The sequence below is a fragment of the Diadema setosum genome, chromosome 11 (genome assembly GCF_964275005.1).
Source record: "Diadema setosum chromosome 11, eeDiaSeto1, whole genome shotgun sequence".
In the NCBI taxonomy this organism is placed as follows: Eukaryota; Metazoa; Echinodermata; class Echinoidea; order Diadematoida; family Diadematidae; genus Diadema; species Diadema setosum.
The window spans coordinates 22064081-22088272 of record NC_092695.1 but is presented as its reverse complement, the minus strand read 5'-3'; the positions used below and the strand labels follow the sequence as shown (position 1 = coordinate 22088272).

Here is a 24192-nt window from a genome sequence, read left to right as displayed (position 1 = left end):
CAGTGGCACCAAAATTTGGTACACATGAGCGTTTTGACACATTGATTTTGATGACAGATTGATTTGGAGTGTCTGACAAACATCGAATGGCCGCCATTTTGAATTCCAATATGGCCGCCTCGACGAAATATTCAAAATTCCTATCTCGATTTCTAAGTGGTGAGTGACCCTGAAATCAGGTGTAAACAAGTATTTTAACATACTGAGTTAAAATATCAACTGATGTGATGTGTCTGACAAACGCAATGCCTGCTATTTTGAATTCCAATGTGGCTACGAAGACAAACATCACGACTAACATTCACGGGCATGTCAAAAAATGCAGCAAAAAGGAAGCATAATGCACCTTTCACTGACGTCACAATGTAAATACATCAGCGCGCACTCTATCAGTTACAAACGCGCGCTCAATCAGGTAGCCTAATTTACAAACCCGAGATAAAGATTTTCAACACTCCAACATGGCAAATATGTATAAAAATTCAAATTGGCTGCCGTGCAGCTTGTCAGACATATCAAATAAGTCTGTTATTGAAGTCATCATATCACCATGCTTTTATATATCAAATTCCAATGGCTAATGTCATTCAGAACTGAAGATAGGGATCTTTGACGGCGGCCATATTGGAATTCAAAATGGCGGCCGACCCCGTGGTAAGATCTCTTGGATCTGGCAATTTTTGAAATCAGCGCCTCAAAATACCCTTATATGCAAAATTTCATACTTTCCGCCGGATGTGAGCATCTTTTTCACATATCTGCCCCACTATTAGTTTTGAAATAAAATATATGACTATCTATTTAACTGTGACACTTTTTAAGGGCATGCATAAAAATTGAACCCTTTTGAAAAATGGTCTCTGTTAGCAAACGAATGCAACACACTTCAGTTCTTGTTTTTCTATTTTTCCAAAGGCTGTTCAAATGTGTAGGCAAAATGAATTCACAGTGTATTACTGAGTATACATGGAGAATGTTAGATAAATGTACTTTGTATGTATGTATGTATACCATATATCTTTACATTCATTTATACATATACACACATGTCCACAAACACACTTTACAGAATGTATTTCAATTAGTATTTGTTTGGGTGGTTTCTTTTTGTTGTTGTTTTTGTTGGTTCTGAAGTTAAACATGTGTGCATGTAACTATAAAAAAAAGACATCACCATTTGCTAGCAACCTACAAAATCCCTTAATTACAATATCAAACAATCATCACAATCGCTTGCAGAGCAGACTCTATAAATACACAGCAGGTAAGTGAAAAAAACAGAAGACGCAGATATTGTTGCAAGTTTACACATTGAACGTCCAGCTTTTATACAGTACATCATGTTCACAAGGCACTTGAGCTGACATTTTGTTTTTTCCCTTGTACCAACTTTGGGGGTGATTAAATTCAACCAGTAAATGGTTACTATCGAACCAATAGGCCTACTTCCCTGCATTGTAATAAGCTACAGAGTACAATCTACAAATGGTGTTATTCCATGATTTATGCGCAAATTGTTACTGAGGCACAAGGGAAAACACAGATATGGGTACATTCTCTCTCAAATATCTGATCCACCAGTTATCTCTAACTTAAGTTGGGTTGTTTCACAAATAATTTAAGTTGATCTTAAGGTTAAGATCAAGTTGAAATTACAGTACGCCATTGATTTCCCCATTCAGTTTGACATAACATATTCAGAATTCACTTGAAATTACCCTCAAAATTTGCAGAAAGTGCCTTTGTCCATATGTTTACTTTGTACATTAATGGCTGCATGTAAAAGTCTCCAATTATTTTCAAATTCACTTGGAAATTAGAATATTATTGAAGGCAGACACAGCATACCATAATTTCAAGTTGATCTGAACTTTGAAGATCGACTTCAATTCTCTGTGAACCCCCGGTCTCTTGGCCTGCCCACAACAATGGGCCGGGATCTGGAGCATGTTTCCACTCCCTACTGGTACTCATCCACCTGCGTGAGAATAGATAGGGGGAGCAATAACAAGTTTCTCCAGTCTCAACATGCCTGTTTTCAAGAAGGAGGATGCTTACTCCCTGGGAAATCTCACTTTTCAATTTGCTACATGCTCTATGCCCTCTTCCACTGGCATCCAAAGCATTATTGTGTAAAAAAGAACTTTCGTGTGCATTTCGATTCTGCGAATCTTGGCTCTCACAAAATTTGCGAAATTAAAATGCACGCAAACATGTCTAATTTCACAGTATGTTTGATTAGGAAACCATCACAGAGGCATTGCATTACATATGAGACCACTCTTCAATAAAGTTTTCTTTGAATAACCATCCAAAGCAGGTACTAATGAACAGTGTACATCATCATTGCGACATAATTGTTGTTGCTTTCCTTTTTTCTTTAACAATCAGGGCCATAATTACAGCTATTATAAACACCTGACCTACATCATAACTGACCAATTTTATTGCTTCAAATATAAATGCCATGCAATTCTGCTATGAGGCGCTCTCCTTACTCTTGTTACACAAAGCTGCATTTCACATGGTGATGATAAAAGAAAGAAAGCAAGTACATATTGTATCTCATTAGCAAGACAAGCTGCCTTAAAATATAGCTTTGTTTCAACATGATATGAATAACATAAGACACAAGTCATTGTCCATGACATCAAACTTGCAGTACTTGAGCTGCTCACAGGATTTAGGGTAGCGTGCCGCTCTCCGCATAATGTACCAATCGAAAGGATATCTACCCCAAAGGCATCCATGTATATTCAGAGAATACAATACATGTGTAATATTAATACACAGAAACACATCAGTAGACCTTGAAGAAAATCAGTTTTTTTTTCGTTCAGTGGTTATGAATTTCTATGGTGTTGATTAAATCCATATGTTGTCACTGCTATATAAAAAGGCTACAACACTTCCTCACATAGCAGCAATGGAATGCTACAAAGTTAACATCAATAGAATTACAAACATTTTCAGTTTTTCCATCGTAAAGAAAGACCATTTGACCTACATCCCTTGGAAGGCAGGGAGAATAATATTACCCTATAATTGTCTGTTACAAGTGAAAGGAATGTGTACTTTTTCATAAAAACAAAATTTGGTCAAATTCTTTGCATTTTTTTTTACACTGTTCAACTACTGTGACATAAAAATGGTCTTTTTACAGCCTTCTTATTAAGCAATGACTACACTTGGATTTAACAACAACCACAAAAAAAAAACAACAACACCAAAAACTTAAAATCAATGAATTTAGAATGCATCATATTTCCTAAAACTGCACTGATGTGTTCTTCTAATACAAGTGTATTTCTACATTCACTGCCTCCACAATTTTGTTGGGGGTAAATTCCTCTTTTCACAATCTCAATGACAAAATAATGAGTACACATGTAATATTCTTATGGTGCACTGTGAATGTCCTTTTTTTTTTTTTTTTAGTTTACATTTCACGAAAGCCGATTGCATTTTTTTTTTTTGACGGACACAACTTTATCACCACCATTGAGAAGTTTATGTTTTTGCCAGCAATGGTCAATTTGTCTACTGTAAAACGAGGAATGTTCGCGTGCATTTTAATTTCTTGAATTTCGCGAGCACCAAAATTCGCGAAATTAAAATGCATGTTAAATTTCTTATCTACACTATATGCATTGAACGCCAGTGGCAATTCACGAAAATTTCATACCACAAAAAAGGCCACCGGCTCCAATTCATGCCGCGAATATATCATGTTTTACAGTACTTGTTTGTTTGCTTGTTTGTCTGTCTGTTTGCAAAATAACTCAAAAAGGATTTGCATGAAATTGACAAGAATGTTTGATGACACAAGGAACAGATGATTAAATTTTGTTAATGATCGGCATCACCATCTGGATCCAGGAATTATAAAAAAAAAAAAAAAATTTGGACGATTCTTTATGATTGGCTAATACGGCCATCAAACCAGGGAATTCAAGCTGCGCGTATTTGAGGTGAGCACACTCATGGCACAGCAAGGTGGAAATACTACAGAGGATTCTTTGTCACTGGGAAATGGGGCCATTTTTGGCATATGTGAAATTTGCTGGAAATGAGCTGCTTGATGGAGGTTTGAACTCTGAGTGCTTTTCTAGTTTTTGACACGACCAATGCATTCCAATGGTTTATGACACAAGATGTACTGCATAAACTGTTATTTGCGCGTACAGAATTAAGAGGCCGCAGATCTTTTCGCAAGATGTCGTTTTCGCAAATTGACACCGAATATATCTTAAATGCATTGTTACCTTGACATTTCTGTGTGTTGTTACTACTAAAGTCGCCATCCAACTGTGATTCGCAAAATTCATGAAAAAATTAAACCCTCACAAAAACAGCAGCTTACAGAGTAATATCAGGGAGCCTCGTTATAACGAAAACCTAAAAGCAGGACAACTGCTTTGTTATATAAGGTTCTTCAGTATACCAGGGTACACAAACAGAGCAATATAAAGTGTTGAGACCTACATAATCATCTTGCTATATTAAAGAAGGTTTCATTTTTATCTGACCTCTGCATTCATGAGGTTCCACTTTATCACAATAAAAAGGGTCATGAACAAGTAGATTGTACACACAGACACAATCATTTAACAACATAATCCACTTATCAATATCAGAGCAAAAAGCTAAAAAACCAAAGAAAGTTAATATCATGATCAATTTCTCTCAAATTTCTTTCAAAGTGAGCACAGATGGGAACTTCAGCTTGAAGCTCCTTCTGTTATGCAAAATATGTTGAATAAACACTAATTATTGGTTAAGGCTTTCCACTGGAGATGTGTAGTGAGGGGATGACAATTACCATAACAATGATTATGGTTGCTTAAAGAATGCATCCAATTACAATAACAGTATGAGAACTCTGAGGAATGAAACAGTAAACCAACACATACCAGGATGAGCTGTGATTTTTCTTCAAAATTTGTCTCCCTCTACAAATGGAATTTGTAAGATTGCAACTGCTGATGTATAATTTAACAAACATATCGGGAAAAGGAACCACAGGACTCCAACCTGTCATCTACTGCTTTCTGGGCAGCAACACTACCACCAGGCTATCTCTGGCTATCCCTTTTTCCGACATGTTTGTTGAATTATAGATCAGCAGACGTATTGAAGAAAATTCACAGCTCAACCTTCACCCTTCTGCTTAATATTCTCATGCTTTCACATACCAGGATATTTCATGATTTTACAATAACTGGACTATGACAAATTGCCCTAATTCATCATTTTTAGAAAAACTTTGAGATAACAATGTTGGTGATAAAATAGTAGCGAACACAATATTAAATCATTATCTGAACATTTACAAAGGCACTACCTTGAACCTACACATGCTACATTGCACAATCGATCACGTCCAATTTTAATCCTTATTGTCTTTGGTACATGGAAATGGCAACTTGCAAGCAAAGACTGCAGAGTTTTCTTAGCTTTTATTTTTGATGAATCTGAATGGCATCTGTTTGGAATGATAAAAAAAAAAGCAAGTAAACAAACTACAGCAAAAAGCTGTGCTGAGGGTTGAAATCTACATTCCAAATCTATCCAAGTATAAAGCTAAGTGAAGTGCACATACACTAATGTACAAGCACTATTCAATTCCTCGGGAATCGCCATAACTCACTTTCATGATCCCCTAAAACAACCATACAAACTTTGGGAGGCAATATATTTGTTTGAAGTGGTTCATACTGCCCTAAAGCCATGGACAATGTTAACTTTCTCTCTTCCTCTCTCTCTCTCTCTCTCTCTCTCTCTCTCTCTCTCTCTCTCTCTCTATCTATATATGTCTCTCTCTCTCAGACATCATTCTATTGCCACAAAAACAATGAGGCTACCTCTCAAGGCACAGACAGACTACAGTACTGTGATACGAGAAACAGTCGAGGAACGAAACTTTCGTGAATTGGAGCCGAAGCCCTTTTTCGTGACATGAAACTTTTGCAACATGCCACTGGCATTCGGGGCATTGTGTAGACTAAAACTTTTGTGTGCAGTGCAGTTTACTTTCACAAATCTTGGCTCCTCTCCAAGTTTGCAAAAAGTTTCAAGCGCATGAAAATTTCTGGTTTTTCAGTTAATACTCCATTCCGTGCCTGAAGACCACGTCATCAATCTGTGTTAAAAAAAAGAAAGAAAAAAAGAGCAGTCACAAAATCCAGTCACTCTATATATATGCAGGACAGAAGGGCTCTCACTGGGAACAAATTGTCATTAAATGTAACAACAATGAGCTAATCTGACTTGGAATGCAATCGTAAGGAATGATCATTCAACTTCCACACATTTCTCTTGAAGCCAGACACTTGAAGAAACAGGACACATGTGATTCCCCTATTCCCCTTTTCCCCTTTCTCACCCCCCCCCCCCCCCAGCAAATGTGGTGACTTCCAGGAGATATAATCAAAGACACTAGCTGCTCCTATGTGCAATGGGTTAAAGAACAACAACAAATAAACCATAACCCCCCCCCCAAAAAAAAAAAAAACAAACAAACAAACACACACAAAAAAAAACAACAACAAGTGAGACAAAACACAGTAAAACAAACAAAAAGACATCAGCATAATGCCAATGCTAAAAATTCTACGATTTTTACAGGAGAGCTAAAATGGTGATGACAACAAAGGAAGCTGCTGCGAGATATAAGCAAAGAAAGCACCCCGATGGCACGATAACTTCTGACAGGGGCTCAAGTCTGTCCGTGCAGACTGCATCTTGGCAAGTACCATTTCAATGATAGCCTACGTTGGTGGTACGGAGGGGGTCAATCTAAATCATATCACCTATTTGCAGATAGCACATTATGTGGCTGAAGAACACTGTAATACTACCTGAAGGTGAACTTGGTTATGTAATAGGCCTGTGCGTGGATGGTGTTACCTTCTTCTCATCATGCTCGGCATCACGGTGTACTCTCCTTGCACACTTCAAATTTAAAGGCTATTAATTCATCTTATTTTGTAAGAAAATCTCCAAACTATTTCACTAATAATTCCTGAGGTCCAAGTCCCAACAGCATGGTCACATTTTTTAAATTTTTTATCTTGACAGGTAATCAGCTGCAATTTTGCCAACATTTTGGACATCCACATCATTCTATACACAGCACGCAAGTACAATATATACACATGTAGTCACAGCGACTAGCATGATAAGTTGCATTTGATAATTACAAAAAGCATTTTAAAAAAATGTAGCAGTTCAGTGGATTCTTTGATGTTGATTGCTATCATATGGGACACTGACTCGGTACAGTCTTGTCATTTTTTAGAATATAAAAACTGCCTTACAATATATCATTGCCGAGTTAGACCCTGGATACCACTTTTTCCTGGCAGAATATGAAACATCCATACTCGTCATCATTTTATCCTGTTCAATAATGCTGCCATGTCATATTCATGTCAGGCCCCACTTTATACAGGACTTTTGTCACAGTAAATGAACAAATACAGCAATTTCCATGGCAACACGCAGAAATCCCAGAGGGCTGATTAGCTATTGCTATGAGTGTTGCATGTTAGGGAGTGTGGCGCGGAGTGTGATCCAATCCATCTTTCATTCATCTTGTCTTTCATTAATGGAATCATGTTGAAACTATGCAACAGAAGTACCCAAGAATTCATTCCACAAAAGTGTGTGTGCCACTTTTCTTTACTGTATACACCAAATATTTCGCAAATTTCGCAAGTCAGGTGCCATTTGCGAAATTAAAGACACACGAAAATATTGACTCTGATCCCGATGTGGATGTGACGTACGCGTATACACTTTTCCATTCAGTACAGGACTCCACAATCATGAATTTAACTACTCACGAAATTGTCAGGAATTCCCGATTCGCGAAAATTTAGACTCGCGAAATATATAGTGTATACAGTTTAAATTTCAAAATCTCCTCTTTTAAAATATTGCAAAATGATTAGCCTGATCTGACTTATTCAGGCACATACATGCAAATACAAATATTTCTCCATAATACCTTGACTATGTTGTATGATGTTACGCTTTTATGAGAGTCTAAATGAGATTTACTAGCTTCATAGAGTTCATATATATAATATATTATTGTAATTGGTCAAAATGTTTCCAGTAACAATATAAATCAATAGTATCCAACATGGACATCATCATCATCTTGTATGTATATACACATATAAGCGGCGCTTCATTTCAAAGTACTGATTATATTTAAATTAAAATGCACATTAATATTTGCTCTCAAAGCCCTTTGTAACAGGCTTAAAGCTTAAGACACACAAGGCAAACACATACAATAGCAAATTTGTATTTCACTGAATGATACAGTAGAAAATGTAGACAATGATCACAATTTATGTCCAGTTGGACGCGGAAGAAAGCTGAATAGGTGCATAATACTTGATGATTAGAGCACGAAATAAAATAAAAAGCACGATCAAAGCAGTGGAGATTTCATGAGATAAGGAATACTTCAAAAAAAATCACTGGCCTCATATTAATCAAACAATGTTTATTTTTACCTGCTGGAAAAAAAAAATCTGAGGCTAAGACAGGCATGAACTGATTTTGGCAACCTTCCGCAGCGTTCTTCAACGATTGCAATTACAAGGGGAAGGCGGGGTCTCTGTATTAGCTTGAAATCCTCTAACAATGGATCTCTGGCACCAATCCAACACTCCAGGCGAGTCTGATCTGGTGCCGATCAAAAATCCAGGAGACTGACATTGCTGTCGAAGCCATTGACCGGCAGGGCCGGCTCCTTGAGATGAGCTGCCGGAAACAACGAATCCGACGGTCGAGCCTGGTTGCCATGCGTGTCGTCCTCCTCCTCCACGCCTGCCGCCAGTTTCTCCTTCGCTTTTCTCCTCGCCTCGGCCACGTTACTCGCTGCCTTCAGCGCCATGACGGGTAGTCTCGTGGAGGCTGTTACCATGCCATTGACCTGCAGCATTTAATCATGACGCCATTATAGCTCTCCTCTCAAGGCGCCATCTGAAAGCTTTGAAAAATTTGCTGACGGCTGCTGCAGATGCATTCATTATCATGGAGACATGATGCGGTTAATACCAATTGGTGACAGGTACAAGGAACCTTTAACTTACAAGGATGTACGGATGTACGGGGGCAGCTGAACCCTTCAATGCATTTTAATTTGCTGTTTGGAAAAAGGAGATAATTTTTTTCCCCCCTCAACTCTCTCACAAGCAGGATATTCATTGTCTTTTTCTAGGGCAAAGCACATTGCCCTCTGTGAAGTCTGTGAAACATTCGCACACAAATCACTGGTAAAATGCTTTAGTGTCAATATGACTTCCCTTCTGACAAAAAGTGGTATTTCCCTTTAGGGGGAACACTAAGGAGAAATTACTTTGATGTTTGCATGAGCATTAGCACACAAAACAGGCACATGATGAGACCATGCTTGACTGCTCATGAAGAGCAAGAAAAATGAAGAATGATAGTGAAGATATCGACAGAGTGTGATGGTGGAATAAACCCCAATTCTTTTCATACTCCTACAATAAGCTGGTTTGTTATTAGCTCATGTGCACATTTTGACAATTTTTTTTTTTCTCAGTTGGTTAAGAGACTTCAGTCATTTTCCAAGCGATGACGCATAGCCTTGCCCAACATTACAATTTGTGGAATTCCTGTTCAAAGAAAGAATTAACCTACGTAGACCAGGCAACTACAATGGCCCTTCAGTTTACATTTTTTTTCACATTGAATGCATTAACCCGTTGAGGACGAGTCCCGAGTATACTCAGGCAAGTGTCTATGGGAAATGCGTGTATCTATATTGCTAAATACTAGGCTTGTTGTTGGATGGCTGTGCTAGCAAGCACCACTTATACAGATACATGAATAATCATTACATTACAGATGTGTATCTCAGTGAATTTTAAAACAAACATGCCTAACAAATCTAGTGCATATTGACATTCATAACGCTTTAATGCCAATCAAAGTTAGAGAATGACGCAGCTATTACTAAACTTGTCTAATAACTGACATACTTACTTTGGAAGAGGGTATAAACAAACAGCCTGAGTCCTGCATGTCCTTCTTGGCTTTTTCGCAACTTTCAGGCGTGAGTCCCTTGGTGGCGTCCTCTATCACGAACGTTCGAAAACCCAGCTGCGTCGCATCGATTGCTGAATGCCTCACGCACACGTCGTAGGCCAGGCCGCACACGTAGACGTCGGTGATGCGCCGTGAGCACAGCTCTTGCGTGAGGGAGGTCTGAGACAGTCGGTTGTTGTCAAAGAATGCCGAATAGCTGTCGATATTGGGATTGGTGCCTTTGAAGATGTTTGTGTGGTTTTCTGCAATCTGTCAACAATGTGTACAAAAAGTGTGTCTTCAAATTAATACACACCTACTTTCCATGACACTTAGGTGTCTTGAAAGTACATATTGTAAGAAGAAGTTGCAAAAAAATCCCATAAGACGTGTCATGCTAATTGGTCACAAAGAGAAATGATATCCGAGGCAAGCTGAAGTACATTGTGTATAGTAATTCCATCTCTTGAATTCTACCATGAATATGAGTCCACACTAGGTTTGCTTTTACGTGTATATTGATAACAAATTGCACAATCCAAATACAAATCAACCAACTGGTAAAACACAGACTGATTCCCTATGAAGACCAAGAAAAGACTACATTCCCTCCTTCCCTGTCTTATGCACCTCCATCAACTTTGCCAAGGCCCATGTAATAAGTTTGGTAGACCTTAGTGAAATTGGTAGATTGCAAAGTTGGGACAAGTTTTCTCAACAGTCAGTGGAGTTTACATGGAGTGTGGTAACAAGTGTTGAATAAGATCTGTGGCCCATGCATGCTGTCTCTTCACACCACAAATCTATGCATTGCCACACCACAAACTAGGCACTGTCGCTCCACAAAACACCTCATCGAGACTTGCTAACAATATCTTGTCTCGAGAGGTTTCACAAGATACTGGCTGCATCTCATTATCCCATGACCCCTCTCACTTTTTACTGACGACCAGTAAAAGATCTCAGCTCTGGGATGAAACATTTGTGATAACCAACTGCCGTGCCAGCTGATAGAAAAGGCACGGAAGTCTGACGAACATTACCTTCAGATCATTGTGTAATCTGGCCCCGGGTGAGTTCTGCACACAATGAGCAGGCCACAATGTCTGTTCAGTCTTTGGGGGCCCAATAAAGATGACGGTGTCAAACACCTTCGCCTCTTCTTTTTTGAGCTGTCACATGAGTAAAGACAGTAAAAAAAAAAAAAAAATTAATTAAAAAATCCCAAAATACAGAACTCCGGTCACTAACTTGGGTCAATATTTGATGTAATCGTACCATATGAAGCCATGCAGATTTTTCCATGAAATATGAAAACAAAGTATCTCTGAGAATCTTTAAGGGAGTGAAGGAGAGAGAATAATTGGAGGAAAAAGTTGACATAATGCATGTGATTAATATTCTTTGTTTACTGCAATATTCTGTGAAAGAATAGCAAACTGGCTGCAATGCCATAATCAAAACAGGTAAAAGACACTATTCATGAGACACATTCAAAGCTTTGTTAGAGTAACTTTTGGATGCTTTAATGGGCACAACTTCATTTAAGTTCCTAAATGTGAACCAACACTCAAAGACTTACACAGAAAAAAAAAAAAAAAAGATGCCATGAAACTATCACATTCATTACAGAATTTTCCTCACAAGATACATTTCAACACAGCTGTTTTTGGCAGTTTTAAACATATTTTCACTTCCTTACCTACTTGCTTTTAGCCCACAGAGACAGTTTTGTCAATATGCCTCTATTGACATAAACACATACTTTTCTGTCACACTTTCGGCACTGATTACAATCTGGAGGTGGACATTAAAAGGTACTACCACAGACCAGGTTGAATTGGGATTGATCCAATACGGCCATGAAACGAGCAATAAGAGCTCCTTATCGGTAAGAATTCCTTATCTACCTCACATCTATTTTTGGTGATTTACCCCCATGCCCAAACTGGATAATCTTGTGGAACAAAGTGTTTAGTAGTTTACAGTTCGAAGGTTTGTTATTTTGAAGGTTTGTTCATCCCAAAATGAAATAAGGTCCGTTATTCTGTTGGGTTTGTTAATCCCAAAATAAAAAAAGATGTTTTTTTTTTTTTTTTTTCTCTGAAGGTTTGTTTAAGTACAGTCTCTACATTTTCGGATTTTTGGATCACCCATTAAGACAGGACTGACAAGACTTAAAGGTGCATAGTCCCGGTAGTGTAGAGGGCGCTGTTGATGATACTGCCGATCACCGTTAGCATTAATACGAATATTGCCGAAGTTGAGCTGTCATCAAGAATAAAGCGCGTAGGTGTTGCTGGTTAACATTGACTTCATTGTCTTCTCTGCGCATCACGCAGTCTGTAGTAATGCCAGGGTGCGTACATATGTGCTTCGTATTATGATATCACAAAAGAAGTTTGCTAAAGCTGTCATCCTGTCAGCCGAATCATGAGCCGAACTGTGATCGGACCACTGACTACAGTGGATCGGACTTCTTAGGACTCGGGGAAGTGGGCCACAGTGTAAGCGCCAAAGAGGAGTCGATAGCATAGGTCTCTATAGGAAACTTGCACCGTGCGCCCGCGTACGCATTTGACTAAAACAAGGGGACCATGCACCTTTAAAAGAAAACTGTACTGACATTTTCTAATTGTCTGATAATTCTAATCTACATTTTTTGATGCCTACTACTGGAAAGAGAGGATTGTAAAACCCAGGATAACCCTGTAATGATTTTTTGAAAAAAATGAAAACGAGCAAGCCATGGAACGATCCACACAATTTGGCCTACGTCACAGGTGCTCTTGGTGTACAACTCCGACATTAGCAAGACGAACTACATAATGCCAATTTACTGATGAAATCTCACACGAAGTACTGCAAAAGCTGTTATCTAGTATAATTGCAATATGGAGCTATAATAAACATGTTAAACAATATCTATTAATCTTTAAAAGCAATCTCTTCAACAGCTTTTTATTTAGATAAAACTTGTGGGGAAATTCCAGATATGCAAAATGAAATTGGCATCGTTATACGAACGTGCTGCCCATAGAAGACTGTGTGTAAGTACAATTGTAACGTTACGCATTGGTGATCATCGCATGATTGAGCGATGGTTCGCCAGTTCAAACTATCTAACGTAGATGAGGGCTGAGTGAATCTAAATCCAAATGTAGATAGACTCTCTTCAACGGCACACACGATTTACATTTAGTGAGATGAAAACGGTACCCAGTAGGACCTACACATAGACTCTGAAATACTAGAACTAGGACTAGGACTACTGAGCAGTCAAGGAGTAGGTTCTACGTGGCAGTCCAAGTTTTGATGAGTAGGCCCTACACTCACTCACCGTCGACATTGCAGCTGTAGGCCCTATGTGCACAGCGCTAATAAGGCACAGCGTAACGTTACATACCCCTGCTGCCAGAACTTGAAGAAAGTCCAGACGAAAGTCCAGACTCCAGATCTAGATCTGGACCCTTGTCCTGCAGGCACTGTTGTTCCTGTGCTGGATTTTTCAGGTAAGGTATCTGCTTTATGGATTTCCGATGCTTTGTAGTCGAGATAAATCTCATAGTGGTGTTATTTACACCAAGGACTAATGTTAGATCTAACAGTTTGTTTCAGTAGGCCTACGTACTAGGACCAATATCTCGGAAGAGTGGCGTGACCACGTAGATTTTAACACAGTGTCGCCGCTTCGCGATCCCAGCGCTGGTTTAGGTATAGTGCTAGCAGCGTACTTCCGTATCCATGTAGATATTTCAAAATTCACCTTGCCAAATGGCACCAAACTCACAGGAAATACTTTATGATTCATATCCAACAGCTCAGGTTAATTGGAAACAAATCACATGTCGGGAAGCGTAAGTGTAGATGTCGACTTTCCTGTCGGCGTCGCTAAAAATAATCTGCTCTACGACTAACACAAGTGATTGCAGCCAGGCCCTACCTACCTGCTGCGCACGCACAGACTGAAGTTAGCCATTAAATGTCATGAGACAAATCTTTTCAAGTAATCGGGGGCAATAAATAAATTTACAAATTATTTGTGGTAAAATGAATGAAAAATGTAGTTCCTATATCACACAAGTCGCAAAAATCATTACACTTTTGAGTTTAGTTCTCGCGTAAATTCCCCGTTCGCACAGTACTAGTCGGCTAACTTCAGTTCTAGATTGTGCATCTTGCGTTCGCCAAGATCTCTCGCGATGAGTGAGTTTTTTTTGAGTGACGACTTGAAAGTCGAAGTCAATATTGATACTTCTCGATTACTTATTTCGTTCAAATATAAGAGAATACTTTGAAATATGCTATGAAGTATATCCTGTAATTTTGGTGCGATTTGGTTTAGTGAAATTTGAGATATCTACATGGATAGAACAGTACACAAGCGCCGCCTGCTAGCTAAATTAGGCCTAAGTGTCGTCTGCTACTCGATACGAATTAATGCGAGCACTTGTAATCAGTAATAGTGAGAGCACCTGTGACATCATAACATCCGGGCTCGTCAGCTCATTAGCATAATTCTCACCTAAAAAGTTCCATTTTTAACATTAAATTACGGACTTAATCGTTATGAAATTTTGATTCTGTTTGCACCGCTGGGTCTTTTAGAATTAAAAGAACAACATATAAAAAAATAAAAAACCGGTAAAATGCCCTTTTAAGTCATCTGCTACCTTGTAGCCCATGATGCATAACAATATTCCATATCAGTATAGAAGTAATACACATCAGTGAGGGCATTAGTAAGAATTACCTACACAAGGTACTTTTGGAACAGTTTAGCACACCCAAGGCGATAGCCAAGGGTGTTTTGAGAGTTTCGAGGGTACCAAGCATGGATAATTACACTAATGCCCCAACATAATGATGTGCATTTACTTGCTCTATAAAATGATGAAGCAGATCCTTGTCATTTGATAAATAACCCTCATCACTAGCAATAACACAACAAAACAAAACAAAAGCAATGAAATCCCGCCCCATCACCATCCCAATGTGAACGTGCGAACAACCGGTCATTAAACTTTATCAATGACCGGTCATAAGCACAATTATGTTTTAGATAAAAGAAATGATTGGTCACGTGTACACTCTCAATGATCACTTGATTAGGATACCCTTGATGATTTTATATGTGATGCACACTACTTTTCATTTTCTATTTTCTTTAATTACTAACATATTGCATATTCTTTATTCTATGCAGTGAGAAGTGCCTTATCTACAAGTGACAAGTACCATGATCTGTAAATTGGCAACCGTTCATCCACAATCTGCACATAGGTAAGCTGCCTTGTTGTATACATAGACACCTTTGTTTCTTTCATTTAGTCCACAATGGTAGCAGCTTGCTATTCATTACCCCCGCCAAGGAAGGAGGTTATGTTTTAGTCGCTGTTGGAATGTCTGATTTGTTTGTTCGTCTGTCTGTCTGTGTACAAAATAACTCAAAAATTGTGAACAGATTTGGATGAAACTTGGAGAAAAAGTTGATAACAACACATGGAACAAATGACTAAATTTTGGTAGTGATCTGGGAATTTTGATGAATTTTAAAACTCTCTGAGTGCACTATGTTTCCTTCCTCTAGATTTTCAATGCCAGCAGATGGCTTTGAGCTCCAATGAGCTGTGCCACTGCTTCTCATAGTTCTATTCCTTCTAAGACCCCGTTTACAGTGCGAGGCTCGGCCGTGGCTCGGCCGTGGCCGAGCCCGCCTTCATTTCAGTGTAAACACGCAAAAGGCCAAATGCGGGGCCAAAATTGGCCGCGCATTTGGCCACACTCTGGATGTCGGCCGCGGCCGAGCCCAGCCTTTTCTCAGTGTAAACGCAAACTGGGCCAAATGTGCGGCCAATTTTAGTCTGGCTTCCAAACCTTCTACTCGTACTATTTCACTATTCAGGATATTAACCCCCTCAACGTCGAAAACTAGTATAGTTTAAGGTGGTTTTGTCCTGCAAAGGATTTTTCCTTCGGCAAAGGCCTTTGCCTGAACGGCGACTTTGTCCCCACGGAATCCAGTTGGCAAAGGGTCTGAAAACCATACTATACCAAATTGCATTTGTTTACAAGCAGAGCGCGACTACGACAAAATATTGAAAGGTTTGAATTAAAAGCGTGGCTCGGCCCAGCCCCGCACTGTAAACGGGGTCCAAGCTCTACTTTACACATGCCATGCAGGAAGAGCATCATACAGTGTTGATTGCATAACATGACATAATCAACTGAGGTCACATCAAATCCAATGAGCCAAATTGTTTTTATTGGGACACTCATAAAATACCTGCCTTCTTAACAACAGGCAATCAGTGGGGTCAGGAAATCACATTTGCACTTTTAGCACGGAGAGCTGCCATATCAAATTGATTCATTTTATGCACGCATCTCAGTGCGCTTATGATAATTTCCTTCAGGCATTGGTAAACGCAATGTCACTGTACAAGCAAATGCTGGTATGTCTTTTGGTGAGCCAATGTTATTTCGAGTGGAACAAAGTAACAGAATCGTAATCAAATATATTGTTCACTGTAAGGCTCCAGTTGACATTTTGCATATTTTGAGGGGTGACTACACACATAAAGTAGTAGTTTTTGTTTACTATGGGGGGGGGGGGTGCAGCTTCTCAGAAAATAGTTCTATAGTCCAAAGAGGGGATGGAGAACTTGTGTGCTTGGATTTAGTTCAATGCTCTGATGCCATCGAATAAATTATTTACTGATTTATATCTCTCATCATGAAAGTACTGTACCTATTATAAAAAAGAATAAGATTTTCATCTTTTGATCTCAAGAATATATTGCCAGCTACAGTTCACCGACAAATATATTGTATTTTGTTTTGTGTCATGTTAAAGTAAGCAAAGATACTATATCGCTGTTGTTGTTGTTGTTTGTTTGTTTGTTGTCATTTTTTCTGGTGGCTTCTAAACATTACACTGGAACATCTAAAAACAACTTTTCTTGTAGCCTTGCGATTATTCTCCCCCTCGGACTTCATTTCCTCCCGTAGTTTTTACATATTCTACTTCCTGGATCAGGCGGTTTAAAAATGTTGATCTCATAGGTATTTTGCTAGCTACAGTTTGCCTTCAAATATATATTGCATTACGGTGTCCTCTTTCACATAACTATGAAATAAAATCCAGAGTAGAGCTGCAGTACGACTTCCTGTTTTTGTTTTTGTTTTTCTGCTGATTTCTCACAAATACACTCCAACTTTTAATAACTTCAGCTGTAGGCCTGAGCTCATATCAACACAGAACATATATTTCCCCATACTGCTATCACAAGTTGGACTTACTGGAGATGACGGACTGAGCTCCCTTAGCCCTAGGTTTCTGAAGAACGATATGTGGTCGTCTGGATGCCAGTCAAACGTGTACATAACCTGACTGAACGGCACTGCTTCGATGATTCTAAAGAAAATTCGAAAAACAACGAATACACATAGGGTGTAACTCCTGCTGGGAGAAAGAAGGTCCAATTATATAATCTTGCACGTCATCATCATGATAAAAGTGAAATGTGCATGACACATGATCAAACTATATTATTTAATGATTCTAGACAAAACTTGGATTAGAAAACAATTGCTAAGCATACACAGGCTGCAACTCTTACTTGTAGAAAAAAAAAACTTGAAATAATCATGCACATTGTCAATAATGCTAGTGAAATGTGCATGAGATGTGATCAAACCATTGTACTATTTTCATGATTCTTAACAAAAATGGCAAAATAACAGCAAAATACATACAGATTGAAACTCTCACAACTACGTACATCTCAATGCACAATGTGAGGATGCCAATCAAATGTGTACATGAGTATGATGAAAAGGTATTACATTGAAAAGGTAGTATTAAAAAGGCATAAACAACAGTTGTAGATCTCATCTATGTATTCACTGAGTTTCTTGCTCACTTCAACTGTAAATGACACTGATTGACAGTTTGCTATCATGCTCCACAGAGCCGAACCTTTATGGGATGTGACCAAACTGTTTTGGAGTATTGCATGGGAGATAGTCACACAAAAAACAAATTTCTATTGTACAGAAAACATTCTAAATCCATGACTTCATGTCATATAATATCTACTTTATATTTCTGACAGAATATGTCATACTATGAAAATGTGATCATGAATTCAAAGACAAGCCATTAAAGTGGAGAATCCTTGTATCCTTGTATCCTTGGCAACAAATTCTAGAGTAGTTACAGCACAGAGCTGATAATTTTCAAGAGGGAAGGGCTTTTAGTTTCTCAACTATCACCCCAATTAGTACTCATTTAGTAGCTTATTGCTGGTTTTGTTGTTGTTGTTAGTTTTTTCAAAAGGAGAGTTGTAGCACAATGCTGCCAATACCTCATTCAATTTGCATGATTGATCATGACCAACATCACTATTTAGGGAACAAATAAGAATCTGTAAATTCAACTTTTTTCTTCTTTAACTCAGATGGCACTTCTACCACTCAGTTGAATACTTGATTGAACTATAATCATTTAAATCTTATCAGTTTAAGTCAATTTGAAATGTAAAGTGGGATTTTACTTTGATCTCTTGCTGTAATGGCCTCTTTCCATGAAATTATTACAAATGAAATTTAGAATTTTTTGCTCCTGACACGTACGCTTCATTCTTACTTGTTAATGATGGGTACAATCGTCTCGCCCTCGTTGACAGCTAGAGATCCATCGATGAAGTCATGCTGCACATCCACCACGATGAAGGCTGACTTTGGGGCAAGGATCTGGGGTCAAAAGGAAGAGGATAAACCTTGTGAAATCTGACTACCTGTTCAACATGTTTGACTCTTCCTGGGTTGGATCTTAGCCTGGCTCTGACCCAGCTTTGACCCGGTTCTGGTCTGGCTTTGGTCTCATGCTTGGTCAGTTAACTGGTGAAGAAGCTTGGAATTCTATTGGCTCTGACACTTGTTAAACCCAATACATGCATACATGTGCCCTGGCACTCAGCTTAACTAGCTAAGATTTTCATCAGCATTTGGTTCCGTAATCCATTTAAACTTGACCTAGTTGTAGATTAGCAATCCTATTCGCGTGTAGCAATGTGCCTCAGTCCACCAGGCAGGCCATGTGACGCAATAGGGACTACGTTACTTTCTCTTTATTGACAGTTAATACTGCATCCACATTGGCCATGCCATTCCGCAGTGAGTGCTCGACTTGTCCGCGACTTGTGCGGCACCCATGTCAATGTGAAGACTCAAACACCGTCTTAATTAGAGGCGGTGTGGTTGCGTACCGCATCAACACAGTCTAGAACTAATCCTCCCGCCGACTAGGCTTGACTGAGGACCAAGTGCGGAGCTGAAACCAGACGGCTGACACTGTGAATGCGTCCACACCAGAGGCGCACAAGAGGTACCAAAAAAAAAGTTCAGAGAGGTTGAATCGCAAAAATTGCCAATTTAAAAACAAAGCAGAGTTTTTAATTTGAAAAAAATATTTGAATATCTTTTATATTTCAATTGATATTATTTATACTTATAATCATTACATACGGACATTTATTTTATGAGATTTAAAGTTAAATTATAGTTTAAGAAAAGTCAATGAGGTAAAATAATAGCATTTACAGCTGTGCATTTATACACATGCAATGTAAATAAACAGCAGAACGATCAGCTTTAATGCTGCCCTCACATGTGGTTTCGTGCGGTTTTAATCCACTTCAATGCGAACACGTAGGATTTACCGATACGCTGCACACAATCTAAGCCTCGACTGATGCTAGACTGGTGCGGAACACCGCCTCGCATCAGTCACGGCTTAAATCTAATGACCAGTGTGAATGCGGTATTAGTTTCAAGACATTTGTGCCAATCATCACAAACAAAGTACACCCGTACTGTATAAAGGGCAAAGTTTCTTTTGGGAGTCCCAAACAAGTATAACCACACGTAGATGTTCACACAACATATCAAAAATTCACAGAGGCATTCAAGAGGACGAACAGTCTAAAACGCCATGGATTGCAGCCTTAATGAGACTCAGTATAGTTTTGTTACAAATAAAATCAAATTTTTGCAGCAAAAATGGCTAATATGTGTTTTGTATTACTGCTACTGCAAGAAACAAAATACCTTATGATCATTGGTATCTGTTATACCAGCGGTAGGTAAATTAATATTGCAAAATTGCTTGCTGAAGGTCATTTAATCTTTTTTGTAATGGCAATTACAGGAAATGACAAAATGTGCATCATATACTGTCAGACGGATGAATAAAAATGTCATTTTGTAAGTACCATGATACCAATCAAGTAATGTCCCCAACATGAACTGGTTAGCCACACTACGTCCGTATGTTCATGAGCATCAGACTGCATCTATAGACATGGATCCTTTTTCTCAAATTAATCGCCAGATGTGACATAAATTAAAGGACACGCTGACGATAGGTGCGTGCGGTGGACGTCCCTGAACGTCAGGGGGGAAGGTGTCCATGATAATGCAAGCCAAACAGGCGTGACTGTTGACGCCATGGCAACCGCCAAGTCCAGGGGCCACCTTTTGAAGCCCAGAGCCTAATTACTCCCGTGTTTGTTTTCATGGCTGATGATGCTATGCTTCACATCAATTTATTTGTAATGAACTTATACTGCAAATCTAATTGCATTCAGTGGACAAACTGACCCATAAAAGCTACGCATCCCTAGTATTAAAACTGCCATTAAACCATCGAGGAAATATTCTCCCCACGAGGTTTAGCATACTGCCAATATCCAGAAATATAGCGAGTGGAGTAGAGTCGGCAAAACATTGCCCATATCGCGCAGTTACGGAACCATCAATTTAAAAAGTTACAGCGCACAGTCGTGATGACACATATTATGAAGACCGGAAATAGAAGCAAATTTTGATGGAGACCAGCATGAATATTAGTGTAGGACACTTCAGCACGATACTGTACAATTTGTATATCAACTGATTGGAATTACTCTCACATATTTGGGAGTGCTTTGTTGCACAGCAAATAAAAAACAAACAAACAGACAAAACAAAACTCTGTTCATTTCTCAGTGACTTCAACCCTAATTTCTGTCCACTTTCATGAATGATAAAAAGGAAGTGGTAAATATGACAAGATAACAAGCATACAGTCAAACAAAACAAAACCATGTTTGTTTCTCAGCAACTTGAACTTTAATTTTTGTCCATTTTCATGAACAATCAAATGAATGAAAATAGTAAACATGACATGATAACAGGCAAACTTTGTTGATGATAATAGGAGATCTACCGCAGTATAACTGCATTTGGTATTCTGCCTGGATGCAAACACAGATAAGATGCTGTCACATTTATATTCAATATTGACAGGTATCATACAACCTGTAGCTGTACAATACTTTTGAAGGAGTGTTATTTTGCATTCATAATTCCAGGACCAAAGCTGTTCACATTGTCTGCATCCCAAATCAAATGTTGAACCTTTTGAGTCATGTCACACATTGCAGTAGCCGTGGTCACACTGGCAAAAGACTGAGAAGTTTAAGATCGCGAAGTCTTCGTGATCTTTTGTTATCCGTTCACACTGGCAGCCAAGCTTATCGATCTTTGGATCGAGAAGCTTGGCTCACTGGTGCACGTGCGCAAGGAAGAAGAAAGAGTGTGCAGTCTGATGGCTATAGTGATTGTGACGAAACAGTGAACACCTGTACATCACAACGGCCGCGTGCTTCAGAGGCACAGCCAGAAAACAGGTGGTGGACTGATCACCTGACAAACTTTGCAAAGTTTCAGTTTCTAGCATTCACACTGGCATAAGTTCGAGAAGTTTTGCGGGGGTGGGGAATATCCCTAGTTTGAGTGGGAAGTTTCGCAGGAAGTTTGCAGTCACACTGGCAAAACTAAACTTAAACTTCTCAATATTTTGCCAGTTGTTACCATGGCTATGACAACCACAAGAGAACATGACGAAGAAAATGAGTCTTGTTGCAGTTACACACTGCTTCCAAGATTGAATTGGTTGAAATGAGTTGTGTACTGTGTCATAATTTTGTGTTAGTCGTTTTGTGAAAGTAATGGTTTGACACCCCTCGTCATGACATGATGCTTCAGCAGGAAAAAACAATCATGTCACAAAGAAATAATAGAAGATGCAGTCATCCTGATCATTGGAAAAAAAAAATCATCCATTCCTGCATGGATGGTTTGGGTCGATCAGAGTTCTCCCCCCCCCCCCCCAAAAAAAAAAAAAAAAAAAAATGGCGAGCGTATACATGTAGCTGAAAGTAGGCACTGAATTCTTGTGCCAACACATTAGTAACCCCCTTCCATGAACCAGCTGCTCATGGCTAACATTGTGCATACCTGTACATCAATGCAGATCTACCATGGAAGATTAGGTCATTCCATGTACAGTACATACATCCCCTCCCCTCTCTCTCTCTCTGTAAATCCCCGATTATTTTTGCCACCACCACTGTACATCCACACAGTCATATGTATTTTATGCAAACAAGGTCACTAGTACTCACTGATTGTTAGTCTATAAATGAACTCTGAATTAGTACCCGATCTTCACGTAATAAATGATAAGCATGTTTAACAGCCGAGTCTGAAAAAGACACTTACGTGTATATTGTGGTCATATAATTTTCTGTGACTATATATCATTTCATGTTGTACAAATACAGCTTTCACCTTGCACTGAGTACTTCAGTGAAAAATTACTTGAGCCCTCACAATATTAAGACACACTTCTGACTTCTCCTATTAAAAATTTGGCCAAAACAGGCGGCTATAGTATAAGAGTGGCCAGTATTAAAGAAGTAAATAGGTTGTGATTCTATTCATTTTTAATAGAGTGTAAAATCTTTTGATCACGCTGGATAGTACATCATAAAAACAAGCAAGTGTATTAACTTACCATCGGGAGCCAGTACCTCCAAAGAATGTGAAACTCATCTGCATCTATTCTACCATCCTGAAAGAAAACGCAGGAAGAGGACATTTTGGTGATCAGTATAATACCTTTGGACATCTGGCTTCTGTACACATAGACCTCCATGAATTCAAACACATACTGATAGCAATTGTTGCATAGTGTGCAATGTGCATCATTTCTGGGCTACCTACATTTGCACAAAGAGTATCAAAATCAGGGTGATTCCAGGAATATTCTGTTAATATTGGTATTCCATATTGGTAGCTCTGATCAGTTTGTAGTACACTGTACTACTAATAGGTAATAATCACTTTCATTTTCCAAATCATCCCAGTCCAAAAGCATGTATTGAAATACTATATACTGTATGCATTATGCAATAGAAGCTTTAATAAAAGTATGGCAATTACCCATTTTCAATCCCAATATATGAGCTATGTGTCTTAAAAAAAAAAAAAGAATTAAGCAGCATTTAATTCATACGTGTATGTCCGACAAACAATGAAAAAATATCTCATCTAAACTGATACAAAAGAAATATGCTTTCCATATAAAAAAAAAATGAACAGCAAAGTAAGAAAAAAAAAACTGTTTAATATTTACCAATACATTTACATTGTTAATATCACATAATTATTAATTTCAACTTATTTATTAATATTAATTCCGTGCTTCCGGAAGAAAGATGATCATAAGAGTACCTGGTTTTCGTCCAGTTTCTCAAAGATTGCTTGTGTCTCAGATTGGTTGGCTGTTGGAACGCCATTTTCATCTGTCAGGAGGTCTTCGCACAAGCCATGGAACTCAGCTACATCAAGAACACCATCACTGGTGAAAGAAGAGTACAATGTGTATGATACAAGGAAAGATAAAATATACAAATGTATATTATAGTCATTATCATCTGTTGTGATCTACAATTGTATACTGTATGTTAAATCTTTATCTAGAAAAAGGCATTAAAAGCTACAAAAAGCAGCAATCAGAATTTGAGGTGGACTCTATACTAAGTTGTGACTTGGACTTGGAGTAAGAATTTGAGCACGTAACAAGTACTATATACACTGAATATTTTGCGAGGTTTTTATTTTTGCGAATTTCGTGAGTCAGGTGCTATTCAAGAAATTAAAGACACATGGAAAATTATGACTCTGATCCCAATATGAACGTGACGAACACATATACATTTCTCCGTT

General features: G+C 38.5%; 1 protein-coding gene across 1 annotated transcript in view; it reads right to left on the bottom strand.

The window, feature by feature from the left end:
- Nucleotides 1-8350: 8350 nt before the first annotated feature.
- The window catches only part of LOC140235081 (nicotinamidase-like), a 33246-nt gene continuing 17404 nt past the window's right edge, over nt 8351-24192 (bottom strand). Inside the window, exons 2-8 of the mRNA XM_072315119.1 lie at nt 23698-23824; nt 22979-23035; nt 18725-18831; nt 17377-17491; nt 11118-11246; nt 10033-10344; nt 8351-8953 (exon numbers count right to left, since the gene is read on the bottom strand). Of these exons, the coding sequence (XP_072171220.1) occupies nt 8714-8953; nt 10033-10344; nt 11118-11246; nt 17377-17491; nt 18725-18831; nt 22979-23035; nt 23698-23824 (1087 nt within the window). The 3' untranslated portion in view covers nt 8351-8713. The remainder of the gene's footprint in view (nt 8954-10032; nt 10345-11117; nt 11247-17376; nt 17492-18724; nt 18832-22978; nt 23036-23697; nt 23825-24192) is intronic.